Raw genomic sequence first — 21,597 nt, 5'->3', positions numbered from 1 at the left:
AGTACCTCTGCTTGAGCGAGAGGTACTGAGGTGGCCACGCTAGTTGCATAATAATAATAATAATGATTCCAGTCAGCCTCGCTCACCATCTGAGGCAACTGGGATTCCGTGGCAGTTCGCTCGCAGCCAGGATGCAAAAAGCGGTCTTGCTGGACTCGGCTAGGATAGTCCGCCGATTTCTGAACCTGTCGCCCTGACCCCCGGCCGTTTGGTTTCCCCTGCCGGGGTGTAATCCTCCGCCCGGTACAAATATGTATTTATGTAAAGTGTATGTAAGTTTATCTATACCTATTTATATATGTAAGTGTATTATATTTCTTTTTGGCTTTTCTATATATTTATCTTGTACACGGGCGTGAGAGTATAGATATATCCGATAATAATAATAATGTTATTTATTTCAGGCAAATTGTACCCATATTATTACTACAGAAGTCAAATATAAAATAGTTAAACTTAAAATTTAGATTCTAAGGTAAAAAATCAATATTTGTTTGGTGTACTATCATACTCTGGTGTGTTTAGTGGCGGTATTCGTGAATCGCTCTTTATATCTTCTAGACACCAAAGGCCAAAACTTTCCATCTAAGAAGGATCCCAGTCTGCTGGCAGGTATAGTAACCTTAAACGAATTAAAAGATATTAAAAGCATATCTGGGTATATCTGTGCCACACTCTTAAAAACTAAAACTGTCTATGGAGTCCATGGACATCGTGTAGCACAGCATTGTAGTAGCCTCAAAAAAGCTAGAACCCTGAGCCGTAAAAACCAGATTTAAAAAAAATATAGTTTTAATTATTATTTATTAATAATTCGTATACTAAAAAATATTATAAAACCCTGGAATTACATAAGAAATTCCATTTTATCACAGATTTCTTAAATGTTTTATCGTTTAATAAGACAAATAACTGTTGACACCACGATTGGAATGACATCTTTGCAGTTATACAAATATTTATTACGACAGTGTGAGAAATTGCCGCCGGATGCTTGTAAACATTATAAATTCGCTATTAAACAGGTAAATACTTTATGATGATAATTAGAAGCCCTTGAGTACATAATCCATACTAATATTATAAATTTATGCGAAAGTGTGTCTATCTGCTAGCTTTTGACGGCTCAAAAGTTTAACCGATTTTGATGAAATGAATGAGATATGAGTTCCCGGAGGTCCCGGGGAAGGACATAGACCCCGTTATCCCGGAAAATCAAAGAGCTCTCACGGGTTTCTTAAAGGCCTGTCTGTTTATTTATATGAAATTTGGTTCAAATCTAGTTTGCACCCTGGAAATTGACATAGGCAACTTTTTATCCCGGAAAATCAGTCTCCACGGGATTTTTAAAAGCCTAATTCCACGCGGAGGAAGTCACGGGCATCAGCTAGTAATAATATAAAGATCTCACTGCAATGCAATAGGGTTTCACTATCATTCAGAAATGGAAGTTTATAATATGTATTGTAATATATAACTTATATTACACATTCATATGTGTTTATGGTATATGCAATCCCTGTGCGAAGTCAAGGCAGGTCAACGTAGTTGGTAATATGTATAAAAATGCCAATCATCTTCAATGCCTTTGTATTGACAGAGTTACAAACAACATAAATTAGAATCTGACCCAGAGAGAGTGAAAGAAATAATACACAAAAGCATTTGCGATGTTAAGTGGATTGTGAATAAGGTTGGTCTGATAAATAATTAGGATATAGAAAACTTTTCTTACTTACTTAATTTGTCCTATTAAATAAAAATGGTGTATTTTCTTTACAGTATTCAAAACAATAATGGAAAAAGCAAATAAAGTGTACTTAAAAAGAGTATTTAAAAGATATTTCATTTATTATAAGCAAATATTATAACCAAAAAATGTTTGGTGAAAAAATAGAAGACTATGAAATATTAGAACATCTAGGAAAAGGTGGATTTGCTCATGTGTATCGAGCAAGATGTCGGAAGACGAGTATATTTGTTGCTATCAAAATGATAGACAAAGCTTTGATGGCCAATGCTGGAATGATAGGCAGAGTGCGACAAGAGGTCACCATTCACTCACGCTTGAAACATCCTGCTATATTAGAGTTATATACCTTCTTTGAAGATGCACATTATGTATATTTAGTGCTTGAATTAGCACATAATGGTGAACTAGCCAAACACTTTAAATTAGGTACATGTGGCCTCTCTGAGAAGGCTGCTGCTGACATTTTTAGACAAGTACTTAGTGGAGTTTTATATCTTCACACCCATAACATTATACACAGAGATCTTTCACTCAACAATTTGTTAGTGACCAAGGAACTAAATGTTAAGATAGCAGACTTTGGTTTAGCAACACAGCTAAATGGGCCTGATGAGAAACATGTTACCATGTGTGGCACTCCTAACTACATATCACCCGAGGTAGCATCCAGAGAATTGCATGGCTTGCCTGCAGATGTTTGGGGATTGGGTTGTATGTTATATACATTGTTAGTTGGTAGTCCTCCCTTCCATACAAAACATGTTAAAACTACACTCAATAAAGTAATAAATGCAGATTACAAAATACCAGCTGAATTGTCTGTACAAGCCCAGGATTTATTACAGAAACTTTTATGTAAAGATCCGTCAAGAAGAATTACCCTCAAGGGTATATTGGAACATCCCTTCCTGAATAATTGTTTTACAAATAATCCAAAACAGGACTTCTCACGAGACTCGGGATTTTTGACTACTCTGCACAGCACACAGCACAGCCAAAAGCCAAAAATAGATGAAAAAAGTGACACTCAGAGTGCTTTATTTGTAGATCTTAAGGGGACTGCTGCATCCAGTAAATGTTATGAACAGAATTCCTATAATTTATTCAACCTTAGACAACAGAATGATTATATACGTACTGGAAATGAACCTCTCAAACTGTTTGATAATCAAAACAAAGTGCACATGGCATCACATAAACAAGACAGTCCTAGTGATAGTGCTAGTCTTCTAGAGAACATGAAAATTTTGAGTATAACAAACAAAAATTTAAATATTCCTAATTTATCTGAAGATAAAGAAAACTTAACAAAAGCGTGTATAACTTCAAATTCATTGAGTGTACCACCTCTTTGTGCTGAGAGATTGCCTACTATATCTCATAGAACCAGAAATGCCATTTTAAAAATTGAACCATGTGGGGTTATTGTCGAGTTTATCAAGAGAAAAGGTAAAGACAGAGAAGAAAAAATTGTAGAAATTTGTAAAATATCTAAAGATGGTATGAAAATTATCATATGTTCAGTAGATAAAGAAAGGGATAAAGTGTTGAGTGCGGAATACAATCCTAAACCTGAAGAAATTTTTTCTTACCATAATTTACCACAAAAGCATTGGAAAAAATACCTTTATGCTGCAAGGTTTGTAGATCTTGTGAAAGCTAAGACACCAAAAATTACTATTTACACTTCACTAGCCAAATGCCAACTTATGGAAAATGGCACAGATATTGAAATGTTCTTTTATAATGGTGAAAAAATAACTTCCACTGCAGTGGAAGGATTAAAAGTCATAGATAAGTCTCTTACAATTCATCAAAATCCTGGTTCATTGGTTTCGGATTTAAAATATTTGACTGATCATTTTGAAGAGTGTTCCAACCGTATAAACAGGATACAAAATGCTCTTTCATGTATTTCTGATGAATGTTTTCCTTTGATTATTGGTAAAAGACCCATCCAAACTGCAAGCAATGTAATACCACAAAATATACCAACTCCGTCTGTGCAGGGATTTGCTGTCAGAAATTTCAATACACCACTTTTTAATAATTTAGGATCATTTCATCGTACAACAACTTGTTCTAGTCGTTCTCCAAGTGAAAACAATGAACATTACTAGTATAAGAATTATTAGTATTAAATGAGTAGTTAATAGTAGTGCCGTGTTGGTAGTAATATTTTCCGTTTTCGGTTTAAATTGTAGTTATGAATTTACAAATAAAGTGTAGCTGTCAAATTTATTTTTCTGTACTTATAAGTTTAAATTGTAAGATTGCATATTACAATCTAAGTAGGTAGGTATATAGATGAAAACATTTTCATGTTTAAAATATTAAATACTAGCTGATGCCCGCGACTTCATCCGCGTGGATGTACCTTTTTCAAAATCCCGCGGGAACTATTTGATTTCCGGGATAAAAAGTGTGCCAAAAAGCCTATGTGTTAATCCAGGGTATAGTCTATCTTCATTCCAAATTTCAGCCAAATCCGTCCAGTAGTTTTTGCGTGAAGGAGTAACAAACATACACACACACACATACAAACTTTCGCCTTTATAATATTATAGTCGGGACAAACTAATGTATGGCATGTGTTTGTAACTTTTAATGCGACTCGTGCGTCATCTATTGTACATTGACGGTATTACTGTTATGTCAGAAACCTTCACGCAAGTGCCAGCAACAACTGCACATCATTTCAACTTCGTCTGAACTATACATGAACGCATAGGCAACAAACAGACACAAACATTTTTTTTAGGGTTCCGTACGTCTGAATGATAAAACGGAACCCTTATAAGATGAGTCATGTGTAGTGAAGTGTAAATAGTAATAATTTCTATTACCATAATAAGAGTCTCTGAGCTAAGCCGCGGACCCTAAAATGTAAAATTTTGAGCGGACATGCTCACTATTATCACGTGTAACGTGGGATAATATGTATATTTTTGCTGTATAGGTACCTACGAGGTAACTAATAATATATAATTTTGTCTATACAGGATGAGATTTTGGAAAGAAATTAGCTGTAATGACTACTTAATTTTTTGAAACTTACTACTTTGGAGAAACTTTTAATAAGTAGGTATTATAACTTTCAAACTTTATTTGCTTTATTCAAAATTCATTAATAAATTCAAGAAAGGTTTTCTTTAAACCTTAAATTTCAAATACCACAGCACAGATATATTACTCAAAAAATCTTATTCTGTAGGTAGGTATAGTGACATACATATTATATTGTTTAATATAGATATTGTTCAAACTACATAATATACAGCCTGGTTACTACTACTTATTTAATTTTAATTAATTCCATTTTTAGGGTTCCGTACCTCAAAAGGAAAAATGGAACCCTTATAGGATCACTTTGTTGTCTGTCTGTCTGTCAAGAAACCTACAGGGTACTTCCCGTTGACCTAGAATCATGTTTGGCAGGTAGGTTGGTCTTATAGCTGGCTTTAGGGGAAAAATCTGAAAACTGAATTTGTGGTTACATCACACAAAAAAAATTAAATTGAGCTCATAAACTAATGATTAGTATTTTCAATTTTCGAACTAAGATAACTATATCATGTAAAAGGGCTTCACTTGTCCATTCTAAAACAGATTTTTATTTATTTTTATGCATCATAGTTTTTGAATTATCGTGCAAAATGTCGAAAAAATACGACTGTAGTACGGAACCCTCGTTGCGCGAGATAGGACTCGCACTTGGCCGGTTTTTACAATTGACAAAGTATCAATAAGTAGTTAGGTACACATAGGTAGGTAATTCTACATTTCGAGTTAAAAAAAGTTGACTTGTTCTAGGTTCTCTATAATCTCGAGATTTTATTAAAATTCTAATGACTCCTTTTATCATTACATGATAGAACTAAAAGCAACAAATTATTTTGATTTTTAAATACATCCTTGTCAAATCCCAGAGCGCCCCATCCTTCCTTATTAAACAACCCCCACCCCTAGATCTATTTAGAATAGCTAGTGTAGCTACTATTTATTAAATTATTATTTACAAACAAAGCGGTAGTCCGCGTTTAAATTTGTATTTTATAACGTAACTAGATGATGCCCGCGACTTCGTTCGTGTGGATTTAGGTTTTTGAAAATCCCGTGGGAACTTGCGGGAACGTGGGATTTTGCGGGATAAAAAGTAAAGCCTATGTCCTTCCCCGGGATGCAAGCTATCTTTGTACCAAATTTCATCAAAATCGGTTGAACGGTTGGGCCGTGAAAGGCTAGCAGAAAGACAAAAGACAGACACACTTTCGCATTTATAATATTAGTATGGAGGATAGCGACCCGCGCCAGCTTCGCGCAGGGTAGCTTATTACAGTTTTCGTAGGGATCTCTTATTTTTATTAAAATAAAATATGGCATATATCACTCAGGGAATAATGTAAGCTTTCTACTGGTGAAAGAATCGGTCCAGTGGTTCCAGAGATTACTTCTTACAAACAAACTTACAAACTTTATCTCGTTATAATATTAGTATCATCGATGTATTAGTATAGACTAGCTGATTGTGGATTTAAGACGTGGACGTGGAAGGTTATTAAAAATCCCGTGGAAACTTCCAGGACGAAAAGTAGCCTATTCGTAGTAGCCCGTCCCCGAGATGCAAGGTAACTTACTAAGTAGGTACGAAATTTCGTAAAAACATTTGCATACATGATTCTTTAAAAATCCCGTGGGACCATCACCACGATTTAGGAATACAATTCCTTACAGCATCAGGCTGAGGAGTTGAGTTCTCGAGTTCAAAAAGTCTACTTGGTAGGTATCTCCAATATCAATTTATAACCGACAGTTTAAAAATCCCATCAGTTTTGGTGGTCAGGTACAGGTCCGTACAGCATCAGGATTGAGGAGTTGGAATCCAAATTCCAATTTATGGGACAAATGTCGTAACTCGCAGTTTCTCTATCGATTGAAAAAATACGCAAATCGGTTCAGAAATCTCGGATATTTCGGTGTATATAGGTAGAAAAACACAACGCGCTTCGTTAATCCTCTAGGCTCTAATTGTCTACGTTGACCACAGTGGTAAATCCTGTGGTCTTATTAGTGGGAAGTCCCGGGTTTGATTCCCGGCAGGGATTTGGAATTTTATAATTTCTGGTCTGGTCTGGAGGCTTTGGCCGCGGCTAGATATCACTTTCCACCCTACCGGCAAAGCCGTGCCGCCAAGCGATTTAGCGTTCCGGTACGATGCCGTGTGGAAACCAATGGGTTATGGGTTTAATAAAAACTACCATAGTCCTTACAATTAGTCCGCCTCCATCTTAAACTGCATCATCACTTACCACCCGGTGAGATTGCAGTCAAGGGCTGACTGACTTGTATCCATCGATATAGAAAGTATAGAGATGGGCGTTATTGGCTATTTCTGGCAACGGTTATCCAACAGTTATTTAGTTTCAATACCGATATTGATAACCGTTGCCGAATATCGATATCAGAGTTGTGTTTCAATTTCAACTAACTTAATATGCGCAATGCGCAACGGTTTCCAAGGAGTAACTAGCTGCCGTATCAATACCATCTGTATAGCTAGCGCGCGCATATTTCACTAAAATAAAACCAATTTTACTTTCATGAATATCGTGAAGTAATAACAACCTTAGTTCATAGCAGCAAAGTTTAATTATAATGATCATTGACATAGGTCTAACTATAGTGGACGCCTGCACGGATAGTTTGCCACAGTCCAGTTTACCAAAAACATTTCACGAAGATTGATAAACCAAAGAGGAGGACCTTATCTCTGTTATTCTAAGGCTAACTGTAATAAAATTGATAGATCAAAGTGTAATGGACAAATACTTGTACAGTTAAGCCTTATTACAATAGAGATAAGGTCGGCTTTGGTTTATCAAGTTCTTAGTTACTAAGCCGGTAGCCAATAACCGCTCCTTCTCAGCTTTCAGTGAGGAAACACTTAGAAAGAAAGAGAAGGCATAATTATTGCGTTTCTAGCTACCAAAAAACCAAACAATGCATTGTCAGTTGCCAGTTGGCAGCGTTGCGTTGTCAGGTGGTTCGTCATAGATGATAGCTGATAACCGTTGCTAGCTACGACAGTAACGATACGGTACGCTATAGGCACGGCTACTGTTTTCAGTTACGATAAGCTATAGCGGACACATGTCTAATAGAAAGTAATAATTCTTAGTTGTACCTACTAAGAATTAGTAGGAACCGTACTTACTTTGCTTGTATCTGAATTTCTGAATAAATAGTTCAATAAAAATCGCTCGATCCACCTTTGCTATATATTCATGTGGGAACCTAGAGCCGTAAAGCCAGTTGGAAAAAAAACCAAGTGAATTTGATTTTAAGACTTGGCAACACTATCTCCATCTCCATAGTCTATCTTTTTGTCACGATGCCTCCCAAGAAGCAACCCGAGAAATCTGGTATGTTATAAAGTTTTCAGTAATAGAAGTGTTGAATAAATAGTTATCTTGTATTTTAATGTATTGTAGCAACGTACTATTAATCTAAATTATATATTCGCGTCCGATAATACCTGAAGTTGCTTTTGTTTGTCATTTTGTAAAGCCACGCGGTATGTACCCAAATTAAAAAAAACCTTTAATTTTGTTGCATTCCAATTGATATTAGTAAGTCATATATATTTTTACTTATTTCATTATTATAATGTAAATGTTTGCATTATTATTTTAGGATTTAAACTATGAGAAGTAAACATTGTCATTGAGGTTAGGAATTTAGATTCCAGTTCTTTATATCTGACCTTTTCCTTTTCTTGCTCTCTGTGGTCTATATTAGGTATATAGGTACGTTTTTTTGGTGATATTTGAGTGGGGAATAACATAAGTTTTTATTTATAGGGTCCTCTGGGACTAAGCCCACAGAGAAAAAACCTCCAAGTGCTAAAACACCCGCCGCGGCACCAAAAACTGCAGCTGCGAGTAGTACGAGTGCACCAAAACCAGCGTCTGCTAAAACTCCCGCTCCTGCTCCCAAAGCTGCTGCTGCCGCACCTAAGTCAACACCAGCGCCTAAGCCAGCACCAGCCAAAGCAGCCTCAGCACCAGCAGCCAAACCGGCTGAAAAGAAACCAACTGCTGCACCCACTGCTAAGCCTGGCTCCGCTAAAGCAGCTGCTTTGAAAGCCAAGTCTAGTGCAAAGCCCTCTGTTAAAAAGGCAGCCGCTGCATCTAAACCATCCAAACCAAAACCAGCGGCAGCCAAATTGAAAATTGCACCCAAACCTAAGAAGACAGGAATCAAGGGTCAAAAGAAAGTTGTAAAACCTGTAGTTAAAGCACTCAAAACTCAAAGGAAGGTAAGATATTATTTTAATACATATTTGATTTAAGTAGTAAGTTAAGCTTGATAGAAAATTCTATACTGCTTGAACAACACAAACATGAAAATTACTATTTTTTTTTCAGTTCAATCATGACTTAGTAATAATAAAAAACAATTATAATAGTTTGAAATGTTATAAACTTTTATTAACTGAACTAGCTTGTTCTCGCGAATTTGTCTACTAGGACTACGCAAATTTCAAACCCCTATTTTACCCCTTTAGGGGTTGAATTTTCAAAAATCCTTTCTAAGTGGATGTTTACATCATAATAGCTAACTGCAAGCCAAATTTCAGCCTGATCCGTCCAGTAGTTTGAGCTGTGCGTTGATAGATAAGTCAGCTTTTCCTTGTATAATATAGATTAAAATGCTTTTGTGACTTATTACATTCTTGAATGTTGATTACTTTGTTCAGGTTGTTAAAGGAGAGCATGGAAAGCGCGTACGTAAGATTCGCACATCTGTGCACTTCCGTAGGCCCAAAACATTTGAGCCTCCAAGAAATCCTAAATATCCCAGGAAATCTCTACCCAAGAGAAATCGGTGAGTATCATTTACAAATTTTTCTAAATTAGTCTTCGGTATTGCACACACAGCCTTGGTGGCATTAACCAACAACAATATAATATTGTTTTTAAATTACTACTCATATTATAAATGTGAAAGTGTGTTTATTAGTTGGTTTGTCCTTCAATCAAACCACAACAGATCAACAGGATTTTTTGCATAGGTATAGTAGAGTGACAAGGGCTACTGCTTCCCCCCGGAAAATCAAAGTACTCCCACAGACTTCTACAAACCTAAATTCACACAGAGTTGTATGCATCAGCTATTAATAAAAAATGCGTTTTGTTAACTTTAATTTTTAAAAGTTTATGCAATAATAATAAAATGAAAATAAAATCAATCATACTTTAAATTAAACAGTTGTTACCAGAAAACAAAATTAATTAATATCATGTGATAAAATTAGCCTAGTTCCTAGCCTCACTCTTGCAGTCCCCTATGTAAGTAGGTAGTCCAATCTGCTAGTTGCAACTTGGTAGTTTACGCAGGTACATTACACCAGCCCAGCTGAGATTATTTTAGTAAAGTGTGCAGTTCCTTGTCTTCAACTTGGACTGGTTATTTTGCGTTCACTATGCATGCCCATCAAAAACCTTTTCAAACTTGGGCCATTCCGAATCCAGGATAGGATTTAGAACGAAAAAACCAGCCAAGTGCGAGTCAGGCTCCCACACTGAGGGTTCCGTACTACAGTCATATTTTTTCGACATTTTGCACGATAATTCAAAAACTATGATGCATAAAAATAAATAAAAATCTGTTTTAGAATGCACAGGTAAAGCCCTTTCATATGATACCCCACTTGATATAGTTATCTTACTTCGAATATTGAAAATACTAATTATTAGTTCATGAATCAATTAATTTTTTTTTGTGTGATCTAACCCTAAATTCACGGTTTTCAGATTTTTCCCCTAAAGCCAGCTGTAAGACCCACCTACCTGCCAAATTTCATGATTCTAGGTCAACGGGAAGTACCCTGTAGGTTTCTTGACAGACAGACAGACAACAAAGTGATCCTATAAGGGTTCCGTTTTTCCTCTTGAGGTACGGAACCCTAAAAATAAGCAGATTAATGAAGATTTATTATTAAGAAAGTGCAGTTATTTTGTAATTTCTTTAATAATTATATTTGCTTACAGTATGGATGCATACAACATCATTAAATTCCCCTTGACCTCTGAAGCTGCAATGAAGAAGATTGAGGACAACAATACCTTGGTATTTATTGTTCACACAAGCTCTAACAAGCATCACATCAAAGCCGCTGTCAAGAAGCTGTATGACATCAATGTTGCTAAAGTGAACACTCTTATCAGGTAAGATATTGCTAAAATTTTCAGATTCTAATAATTTAATGAAGATATAGATGACTTACTGTTATTTAGGAACTATTAATCTTATACTACAGTAATGCTGTTTTAGTAGGCTACTCCCATATAATTTTTTTTCTACTTTGAATAAACCTATAACAAAAAAACCGGCCTAGTGCGAGTCAGGCTCGCGCAATGAGGGTTCCGTACTACAGTCGTACTTTTTCGACATTTTGCACGATAATTCAAAAAACTATGATGCATAAAAATAAATAAAAATCTGTTTTAGAATGTACCCGTGACCCATGAATGTATGACCTTTCATATGATACCCCACTTGATTTAGTTATCAAGCCTGAGACCTCCCACAAAACCACTGCACCAGGGAGGTCGTCAAACTGTAAATGTGACTAATAAAATAGCTCTACTATAGTTTTACACCCATGATAGGTAATAATTAAAAACAGAATAATTATTTATTTTGCTGAATTATTATTTATTTATTTTATGGTTTGGCACGTAGCGACGGCAAGAGACCAGACGGTATGACTCTTGTCCCGTGGAAGCAAGGTAGGTCGCTTGTGTGGGATGCCACGTGTGTGGATACACTGGCGCTGTCACACGTACAGGCGACCTCCGTGGCGGCCGGAGCGGCGGCTACTAAGGCAGAAAGGGCCAAGAGGCGCAAATATGAGAATATAGAAAATAGTTTCATATTTGTGCCTTTTGGGGTGGAGACCATGGGTTCGTGGGGCGAGGATGCTAGATCCTTTTTTAAGGACCTTTCGTCCCGTCTCGCGGAATCCACGGGGGACCGGAGGGCTGGCAGTTACCTCGGTCAGCATATTAGTCTGGCCATTCAACGAGGTAACGCTGCCAGTGTTCTGGGCACCCTGCCTCGTTGCGGTGGTTTAGATGATATTTTGGATCTGTAATTTTTATGTTCTAGAATAAGTTTGGTATTTTTGTTTATTATAATTTTAACCTATATTTTTTTTTATTTTGCTGTGAAACTAAAATGATGATATGTTTTGTGGGAATCTCTTTGAATGAGGATGAAATAAAATCAACACACCTCTGACAACAGTGAACGATAACACATTGTTTTTATAAGTCATGCAAATTTCTGAATATAAACATCCTTCTGTTTCAGACCTGATGGCAAGAAGAAGGCGTATGTAAGACTCGCAAGAGACTACGATGCGTTAGATGTTGCCAATAAGATTGGAATCATATAAACATTGTACAATATTTTTAAGAATACAAAATTTATAAACATTGATTTCGTTTTTTACTCCATCGCTGAATAACGGTACTATAAGTCTCATGTTTTAGTGAAGATCAAATGAATAGTTTTGGAGATAGAGGCTGGAACCCCTCAATGGGTGACAGCAAATAACGACGATCAATGTAATACCATTATTATATAACAAACACATTCAAATCAAATCAAATAATTTATTCAAAATCAGTACCCTTATTATAAATGCGAAAGTGTTTGTTTGTTAATTTGTTGGTTTGTCCTTCAATCACGTTGCAGCGGTACAACGGATGGACGTGATTTTTTGCATGGGTATAGATAAAGACCTGGAGAGTGACATAGGCTATTTTATCCCGGAAAATCAAAAGTTCCCAGGGGTTTTTTAAAAACCTAATTCCACGCGGACGAAGTCGCGGGCACCAGCTAGTATGTTATAAATTACATACTATGATAATTTTTATGCGAACTTCAAACTAAAGGTACGAGGGTTCCAAACGCGCCCAGACCTGAGAGGAGCCCACAACAAACTCATGTTGTCTATGGAGGTAGTAAGTCCACCCAAGTGAAGCCAGTGTATGTCTACATCCTTCGATTTTTTATTATTATTGGTCATAATTCCTATGGGATACAACTAATATTTATAGCATTAGTGCTTACCTAGCACCTACTTTTTAATTAAATAAATCATTCTTTCACTCTCCATGCTAATATTGTGAATGGGAAATGGTTGTCTGTTGAACTGAACCTATCTTCCCAGGTAATGGGATAGCTGGCATCTTGCAGTCGAGATAGTTACTATGCAAAGAATTCCCACAGGATTTTTATAAAACGTAAATCCACGCAGACGAAATTGCGTGCATCAGTTAGTAATAAAAAAACTGGTCAGAAGTATATCGATGCAGAAGTTAGAACACGACTAGGTTGGTGTTCCGTTTGTCACGCTAGTTGCTAATTTACAAAAACCACTTTGATATTATGATTAGCAGTTGCCCGTGACTTTCGTCTACGTAAAATTGCTGGTTTCTCCATGAGATCAGAAATTTTCCCGCTGCAAAAGGCCTCACGCACCTACTCAGTCTTACACCAACCCCATAGAATACATTTACTCCAGGAGACCAACCCAGTCTCACCTTAAGGCACGGAACCCAGAATAAAAACTTTCAACCCTCATTTCACTCCCTTAGGAGTGGATTTTCGCAAAATCTTTTTTTTAGTAGATACTTAAAAAGAGACTATCTACCCTGACTGAGATAGCGCTTGCCTGACGTAACGATGAATAACAACAATTACCATTGTTTAGTAGTCAATATTTGTATTATTAACCGATCAACAACATTTATATTAAACGTTTTTTATGTGAAAACAAGTAAATAACTAATGAGAAATACAATGATGCCACAAATTCTCAAAGTTTGCTTTGCAACTAAAGTTGCATTCCTTCCTTGTAAAAATCGGTTACACGATAAGGGACAAAAAATAGGTTAGCTGCGTCTCTGTTTATCACATTAGTAACTTTATCGGTGCTCTCTTTTTAGTGTGAATAAGAAAGCAAACGTTCCTTTGTCTAGATTTTTACCTGAGTTTTACGACCGTAGACTGATCTGGTCGTAAAACTGTGCCTACCACAGAATATATCAATCAAAATTCAAAACCTATAAGGGTGCCGTTCGTAGATTGAGTAAAGCAGCTAGATTAAAGTACTGTGTAACGGCGTATGAGATAGCGATAGCACGACGGAACGATGAATAACACGACAATTACCATTGTTTAGTAGTCAATATTTGTATTAACTATTAACCGATCAGCAGAATTTGACAGACAAAGGAACGTTTGCTTTCTCATTCACACTAAAAAGAGAGCACAGATAAAGTTACTAATGTCATAAACAGAGACGCAGCTAACTTATTTTATGTCCCTTATCGTGTAACCGATTTTTTCAAGGAATACAACTTTAGTTGCAAAACAAACTTTGAGAATTCGTGGCATCATTGTATTTCTCATTAGTTATTTACTAATTGTGTAACTGTTAATGTACGGAATAACATTTCACAAGTAAGTACCTCTGCTTGAGCGAGAAGGACTGAGGGGGCCGCGCTAGTTGCATATCTGGAAATATCTGTGTTATGGATTAACAAGTTAATTTGCTGAAAGCTGAAACTACATTATTATTTCTCAAAATTTCAGATTTCTGACAGACTTTTTATAAACACAGAGTAAATTTTTAAACTACTGTTAAAGAGAATAACCTAACTTATGAGTTATTACTTTGTGGTTGCTGCTGTGTCCATTCCAGTCATCAATTTCATACAAAAATTTTACTATACGAGTTACGAAAGCTTCGCCTGCCGCATAATATAGTAGATAATCTATGGCCTTTTTTTTTTTTTTTTTTAACGTGGGGAAATCCTCATGGATACCACCGCGCTCGGGGAGGTGCGGTGGTTATGTCGGACTCTTACCGACTAAAACCCCACGGTGTTCTGTCTCATCCGTTGTTGCTAGGCACAGGGACACGAATGTATTCGACTGCAACCTAGCTAACGGCTCCCGCCAAAGCAGGCCTAGCTCTGGGACTTAATGGGGTCCCCAACTCAGTTTTAGGCTCACCGGGGACAAGGGCTTGCCTTCCAACTCAAGGACCTGTTCTCCTGCGGGCAATAGACTCCCCGTGTCTATTACCCGGAGGTCCTATTCAAGGGGGCAAGCGGCGGTCATGTGCAGCTCGCCTGCGCCCGATTCTCCTGCGGCGCATGGGATGAGAGTTCTCGGCTTCCTCTCTTATCCTCTCCGCTGCCTCCTTCTGCGTCATTACTTCCTCGCTGAAGGAGACCATCGCTTTCCAAGCCCTCTCACTGTCCACCATGGATCTGGCCACGATGGGCAAAGAGAGGTCCTGCCCCATAACTTCCACCAGCGACTTGCGTGGGTCCGCCCATGCCGGGCACTCAGCCAGTGTATGCTGTGCTGTGTCTGAAGCACTACCGCAATGGTGGCAATCCTCTCTGGGCTCTCTTCGCGCAACCTTGCACAGGTATTTACCAAAGCACCCATGCCCCGTAAGAACCTGTACAAGGTGGAACGTGAGTGCTCCGTGCTTCCTTTTCATCCACTCCTCAAGGATAGGACGGATAGCCTCAATGGTCATGTGACCGGCTGTGGGTGACTCGAGCCTCCCCTGCCAATGGAAGAGGAGCTCAGCCTGCGCTAATCGCCGCCACCCATCCACTTCCTTTGGAGAAGGGTGTTCCCCCCGTAAACGGGCATCCACCCTCCTCTGGTACACACTGGCCAGTGTCATAGCGTCCAGGTCCCATGGTGGGGTCCCAGCCAAGACGCAGGCTGCCTCGTGGGATATGGTTCGATAGCCTCTTATTGCCCTCACCGCCATGACACGCTGCGGTCTCCGCAGCAGAGGTCTTGTTCGGACGGTCAGGGCATTTACCCAGATAGGAGCCCCGTATAGGGCCATCGACCGTACCACCCCTGTGTACAGACGACGGCAGCCTACATCTGGTCCACCCAGGTTTGGGAGGAGCCGGCTAAGCGCACCGGCAGCTCCAATGAGCTTGGGAGCCAGTCGCCGAAAATGCTCCTCGAACTTCCATCGGCTGTCAAGGACAAGTCCGAGATATTTCAATGTTGATCTGACAGCGATGGAAGTTCCGTCCACTACTAGGACTGCACCAGTTGGAGGAGCCCTTCCTGGTCCGTGAAAGCATATAGCTTCCGACTTGTTTAGGGCTACCTTTAAGCCCAACCGCTGAATTCGTTCCACGGTTAGGGCTACGCCCGCTGTGGCAAGCTCACGCGCCTCATTGAAGCTACCAGCTTTCGCCGTTACAAGGGTGTCGTCTGCGTAACATGTTACGTCAACGCCCTGTAGGTTAACCCCCCGCAGCACCCAATCGTACCCAATGTTCCACAGTAGGGGTCCTAGGACAGATCCCTGTGGAACACCGCGTGACATTTCCCGCCGAACCCATTCACCGTCATCATCGTGTACGGGATACTCTACTGCTCTCTCTGATAGGTAGGCTTCTATGATGCGCTGCAAATATAGTGGAAGCGCATGGAACCTTAGAGCCTCTTTAACGCTGCCCCAGGGTAAGGTGTTGAAAGCATTGGCGATGTCAAGGGACACCGCCAGAACCACTTCACCCCGGGACGTTGCATCTTCCGACAAGGCTCTCACCCGAGCGATAGCATCAACAGTCGATCTGCTCCGGCGGAAACCAAACTGGAACTCACTGAGGTCCGGACCCGTCCCTTCCAGGTGGCGGACGATTCGAGCTGAGATTACTCGTTCGAATAGTTTGCCCAACTCGTCTAGCAAGACTATTGGCCGATATGCTGATGGGGAGTCAGCTGGACGTCCCTCCTTTCGCAGCAGGACCAGTTTCCCCGTTTTCCATGGACGCGGAAACTCGCCCTGTCCCAAACAGGTGCTAAATAACGCCCGAACTTGGGGCTCCAGTGGACCAAGAGCCAGCACCCATGCACGGCCAGGAATGCCATCTGGTCCCGGAGCAGCGTTCTTGGACTGGAGTCGCAGAAGAGCTGCCTTCAGCTCGCCCTCGGATACATCTGGAGCAGCCAAATCAGGTAAGTCTGTCTCTCTGGGTGAAGCCATACACGGCGGCTCCTGCTCAGGCATACTTGGGAATAGGCCCTCCACCACCGAGTTCAGCAGCTGGGGCTGAAGGCTTTGAGTCAAAGGTGGAACCTTAGGCCGAAGCTTCCGCATCACCATTTTGTACGGCCTACCCCATGGATCGCCGTTAAGGCTTTCGAGCATGGCCTTTTCCGCCAGGTCTTTGGCGGATCTGATGGCCTTTTGCAGCGCTATTTTTGCGTTCCTGTATACAGCATAGAGGCGTTCCTCTTCAGCCTCGTCGCGAGGGCGACGTCTTCGGCACCGTGTGTATGGGCGCCTCGCTTGTATACAGGTTCTGCGGAGCTCGGCTATTTCAGCAGACCACCAGTATACCGCACGGTTTGGCGGGTGAGGCCTGATACGTGGCATGGCCGCGTCGCAATCTATGGCCTGCCGTAAGCATACGTAGTATCCCTATTAATCTGTGGCCGTAAGCCTTGGCTCTGGTCGGTGGCTGCCAGTTTAATTTATGTAGTGTTTGAAGTAAGTTGTGTGATAATTCCATGAGGTCCAAAGTTAATTTTTGTGTTCGTGCTAAGTAGTTTACGGGACAGATAAAAGTGGCCTTGAACGTGTACATAAGTTGTTAGCGGGACACTCCTTGCAAAATGTCGGATAATACTCAAGATATTCTAAAAGAAGCAGCGGCCGCAGCTGCCCTCGGGGGATCACTGTTTAGTACTTTCGACATAATCATGCTTGTCATCTTATTTGGTGCAGCTGTATGGTGGCTTTATAGTTCAAGAAAAGAAAGCAAAAAGGATGACTTGTTACTCAGCAATTATGCTATTCAGTAAGTACCTATTATAGTAATTACATGTTCGATATCAATTATCCAATAGAGATAAAAATTTGAATATAGGATTACCATGACTGTATATTCAAGTAGGTACTGTAATATTGTTCTATGTTATGTTAATTTGCCAATTGTTGATGCCAATGTCATGTATTGGTTAATTTGCCGGTATAACTGGTTGTGTATGTTGAATGTTCTAAAATTCTTCATAATTTTGCAATTATTACACCATTTTACCATAAAATTATATCTGCACTGAGTAATATCTCCACTCTAGGTTATATAGATAGCAGGTATGCTTAGTATGTAGGGAAAAGTGATACCTCGAAGCATACCTACAATCTAAATGATAGGAAAACCCAACAATACACCAATCAAAACTCAATAAGTAGGAAGGTAGTATATACAAAAACACAGTCTATAGTCACAGTTCCTCTGGTGCTGCAAATGTTCATGGGCGGCGGTAATCACTTAACATCAGGTGACCGCCTGCTTATTTGCTCGCTATCTCTATTTAATAAAAAAAATGCCAGGGTTTGACTTAGTATCCCTTAGCATGAAATTGGAGGAAAAAAAATTGTAGTCGATAGAACTTTGGTTCACGATTATAATGATACCAATCTTATTGCAAGGTAATGCACCGTTTTCAAGAAATTACGAAAAACAAATCTAACCTCAAAACGAGTTAAACAAGTAAATAAAACTTTACACGAGTGGTTCTTCCCACCTTCCCCTTCCTTCCTCACCATTTACAAGTGAGGGGGGGACCTTCCCAACCCTTAAAAATGTCAGTTTGAGACTACTATTTTTCTGTGGAATGGCCTATTACCTTGTAATGAGAGTAGTATCAGGGGAGAGGCAAAAAGCATTTTCCCATTGTCTATGGAATACCTAGGTAGGCTCCCTGTGCGAAGCCATGGTGGGTCAACTAGTACTTAATATGTAGGTAAGTAGGTATAGTTAGTTATTCAGTTTGTGTTTCTAGGCCAGCAGGATCTATACAAGTAACTGAAAATTCATTTATTAAAAAATTACAATCTTCGGGAAGGAGTCTTGTTGTATTTTATGGTTCCCAAACAGGAACTGGAGAAGAATTTGCAGGGCGTTTAGCCAAAGAGGGGATACGATACAAAATGAAAGGCATGGTCGCCGATCCAGAAGAATGTGATATGGTTTGTTTTTTTCCGACATTTCGTAAAATTCAGTAGTTATATCTACTTGTCAATGTTGAATAAAATTATTTTGAAAATTTTTTAGGAAGAGCTTACTAAACTTAAGGATATACCAAATTCACTAGCTGTATTTTGTTTAGCCACATATGGTGAAGGAGATCCAACAGATAATGCTATGGACTTTATCGAATGGTTAAAAAATGAACCAGAGTTAACTGGATTAAATTACGCTGTAAGTTGATTTATTTTCCTTATGTAATGTGATAGAAGTACCTAACATGAACATTGTATCCTAAAGTTGGAAATACTTCTTTATTAAAAAAAACCGGCCAAGTGCAAGTCAGGCTCACGCAACGAGGGTTCCATACTACAGTCGTATTTTTTCGACATTTTGCACGATAATTCAAAGTCAAAGTCAAATGATTTATTCAAAATAGGTAATTAATAACTCTTTTTGATGGTCAGATGTTGGATTTCTAAGATATAGTGGTGATAATTATTACGCAAACTTAAAACGAAAGCTACGAGGCTAAAGATTAAAAAATTATGATGCATAAAAATAAATAAAAATCTGTTTTGAATCTACAGGTGAAGACCTTTCATATAATACCCCACTTGATATAGTTATCTCACTTCGAAAGTTGAAAATACTAATTATTAGTTCATGTCCACAATTAAATTTTTTCTGTGTGATGTAACCACAAATTCACGGTTTTCAGATTTTTCCCGAATGTCACCTATAAGACCTACCTACCTGCCAAATTTCATGATTCTAGGTCTACGGGAAGTACCCTGTAGGTTTCTTGACAGACCGACAGACGTCTGTCTGTTCATCTTTCACTTTTACCTTATAGGATCAGGATGTAAGGGTTCCGTTTTTTGAGGTACGGGACCCTAAAAAGAATAGTGCTGTCAGTGGTTAATTTATATTTAACGTAACTGATGCCCACGACTTCGTTCGCGTAGGTACATTTAGGTTTTTGAAAATCCCTTTCGAATTGTTTGAATTTTCCGGGATAAAACTAGATGTCACTCTCCAGGTGTTTAAAGTTTAAACCCATGCTAAAACTCGCGTCGATCCGTTGCAACGTGATTGAAGGCTAAACCAACAAACAAACACAGTTTCGCAATATTAATAATATAATATTATAAATATAATTATAATAATGGGTAGTGATCAATGACATGAACAAATTATCAGAACATAACAGCTACTTATGAGACCTTTGTGTGATTTCACAACCAAGTGTAGTATTGATGTACTATGACTACTATATGTAGAGAATGATAAAATATGGTAATGTTAATTTGCTGCATAAGTAGGTGTATAGATATAATATTTAAATTGGTTGTTTGTGACGTCACATATTATCACACGTGGCCGTTTTGACGCGAAACACGTTTAATTAATGGTTCAAACTCTTCAGCAACGACTTCTAGACAGGTAATTCCTTAGATGCGAAGCTTCAATGGGGCACCCATATATGAACTCTTGCTAGCAAATTGAGCTCTGCCGCTTACGCTGTTAGAAAGATTCGGCAGTTAACTGACGTGGAAACCGCAAAGATAGTATATTTTGCTTACTTCTATAGTATTATGTCTTATGGAATCTTAATATGGGGTAAAGCGGCAGATATTGGGAGAATTTTTGTATTACAAAAAAGGGCAATACGCGCAATTTATAACTTAAGACCACGCGATTCCCTTCGAGAGAAATTTAAGGAAATTGATATCCTTATTGTAGCCTCTCAATATATTTATAATAACATAATTTTTGTAAGACAAAATATTCTTAGTTACAAGAAAATTGGTGATCTACACAATAGGCTAACTAGAAACAGAGACAAACTTGCAGCTCCTACCTTCCGCCTCAGGAAAGTCCAAAAGTCATTTGTGGGTATGGGTATTACCTTTTATAATAAAATCCCACAAACTATTTTGGACTTACCTTTTTCACAAGTTTAAAAAATCTTTTAAAAATATGCTCCTGAAAAAAGCATATTACACAATTGAAGATTATCTAAATGATAAAAGAGCGTGGATTTGACCTGCAGGTCGTTCTGGCGACGCACAAGACTGCAAATACTATTTTATACATGGCATAATTTTGTACCTATATCAAATATTTGAAAAGAGCAACCGCCGAGTTTCTTGCTGGTTCTTCTCGGTAGGAAAGGCATTCCGAACCAGTGGTAGATGCATCCGACTATTCGAAAGTACTTGTAAAAGTTTATTCGAATAAAAAAGTTTTTTTTTTTTTTTTATTCAGGCATCCATGTTTTGAAACATGCTTGTAGGTGTCATGCGTAATAAACACCGCGCCAGTATACCTACACGACAGTATAAGCGATAGGTCGAGATGGCAATCGGGGTATGAGGCGGAGGAACGCCCCGCACGTCACCCGCGCGGTGGCTGTGCAAGGCGTCACCAGTACCCCGATAATAGTCAGTAGTCACCACCATCTGAACATGAGGCGTATGACTGCGCAGTATTGTACAAAACCGTATTTAATACGTAGTAGGATATATGACTTGCACATTGCACTGTGAAAAATCGAGGTCTGTTTCGGATCAAAAATCGATAACTTTTTTATTATAAAAGATTATACTGTGAAATTTTGTACTAATATAGAATAGTATAAGCCTTACGGCTTCAAATGTAATGTGTTTTTCATATAATTCATTTTAATAAAATATATTAAAAATTAAAATAAAATTCAGAGTACGAAAAATTACC

At 38.6% G+C, this 21,597-nt stretch overlaps 4 protein-coding genes across 7 annotated transcripts in view; 3 read left to right on the top strand and 1 right to left on the bottom strand.

Moving 5' to 3' along the window:
- The window catches only part of spoon (A-kinase anchor protein spoonbill), a 126,655-nt gene that overhangs the window by 57,485 nt on the left and 47,573 nt on the right, over nucleotides 1-21,597 (bottom strand). The window lies entirely within an intron of this gene.
- SAK (Sak kinase) lies at nucleotides 776-5,047 on the top strand. Of its 2 annotated transcripts, XM_034984583.2 has the most exons (3): nucleotides 776-1,025; nucleotides 1,601-1,693; nucleotides 1,783-5,047. In XM_034984583.2, exon 3 carries the CDS (start codon nucleotides 1,879-1,881, stop codon nucleotides 3,871-3,873), a length of 1,995 nt encoding a protein of 664 aa, XP_034840474.1. In that variant the 5' UTR covers nucleotides 776-1,025; nucleotides 1,601-1,693; nucleotides 1,783-1,878; the 3' UTR covers nucleotides 3,874-5,047. The 2 variants fall into 2 exon arrangements, with proteins under 2 accessions (XP_034840474.1, XP_034840475.1); XM_034984584.2 differs by lacking the exon at nucleotides 1,601-1,693.
- Nucleotides 8,016-12,256, top strand: RpL23A (ribosomal protein L23A). The gene is made up of 5 exons (XM_034984593.2): nucleotides 8,016-8,175; nucleotides 8,614-9,071; nucleotides 9,513-9,640; nucleotides 10,807-10,983; nucleotides 12,131-12,256. The coding sequence occupies exons 1-5, from the start codon at nucleotides 8,145-8,147 to the stop codon at nucleotides 12,213-12,215; spliced, it is 879 nt and encodes a 292-aa protein (XP_034840484.1). The 5' UTR covers nucleotides 8,016-8,144; the 3' UTR covers nucleotides 12,216-12,256.
- Nucleotides 17,355-21,597, top strand: part of Cpr (Cytochrome P450 reductase) — a 29,176-nt gene continuing 24,933 nt past the window's right edge. Inside the window, exons 1-3 of the mRNA XM_034984618.2 lie at nucleotides 17,355-17,685; nucleotides 18,674-18,860; nucleotides 18,946-19,092. Coding sequence (XP_034840509.1) covers nucleotides 17,501-17,685; nucleotides 18,674-18,860; nucleotides 18,946-19,092 — 519 coding nt within the window. The 5' untranslated portion in view covers nucleotides 17,355-17,500. The remainder of the gene's footprint in view (nucleotides 17,686-18,673; nucleotides 18,861-18,945; nucleotides 19,093-21,597) is intronic.

The sequence above is a fragment of the Maniola hyperantus genome, chromosome 3 (assembly GCF_902806685.2).
Source record: "Maniola hyperantus chromosome 3, iAphHyp1.2, whole genome shotgun sequence".
Classification (NCBI taxonomy): domain Eukaryota; kingdom Metazoa; phylum Arthropoda; class Insecta; order Lepidoptera; family Nymphalidae; genus Maniola; species Maniola hyperantus.
This window is presented reverse-complemented; position numbering and strand designations above follow the sequence as displayed.

What these genes read in the sequence shown, in the direction of transcription:
- SAK (XM_034984584.2), top strand. Translation starts at nt 1,879, where the DNA reads ATGTTTGGTGAAAAAATAGAAGACTATGAAATATTAGAACATCTAGGA.
- RpL23A (XM_034984593.2), top strand. Translation starts at nt 8,145, where the DNA reads ATGCCTCCCAAGAAGCAACCCGAGAAATCTG. An exon ending in TCTCTACCCAAGAGAAATCG is followed by an intron (nt 9,641 to 10,806) that starts GTGAGTATCATT and finishes ATTTGCTTACAG; the next exon opens with TATGGATGCATACAACATCA. An exon ending in AAAGTGAACACTCTTATCAG is followed by an intron (nt 10,984 to 12,130) that starts GTAAGATATTGC and finishes CTTCTGTTTCAG; the next exon opens with ACCTGATGGCAAGAAGAAGG.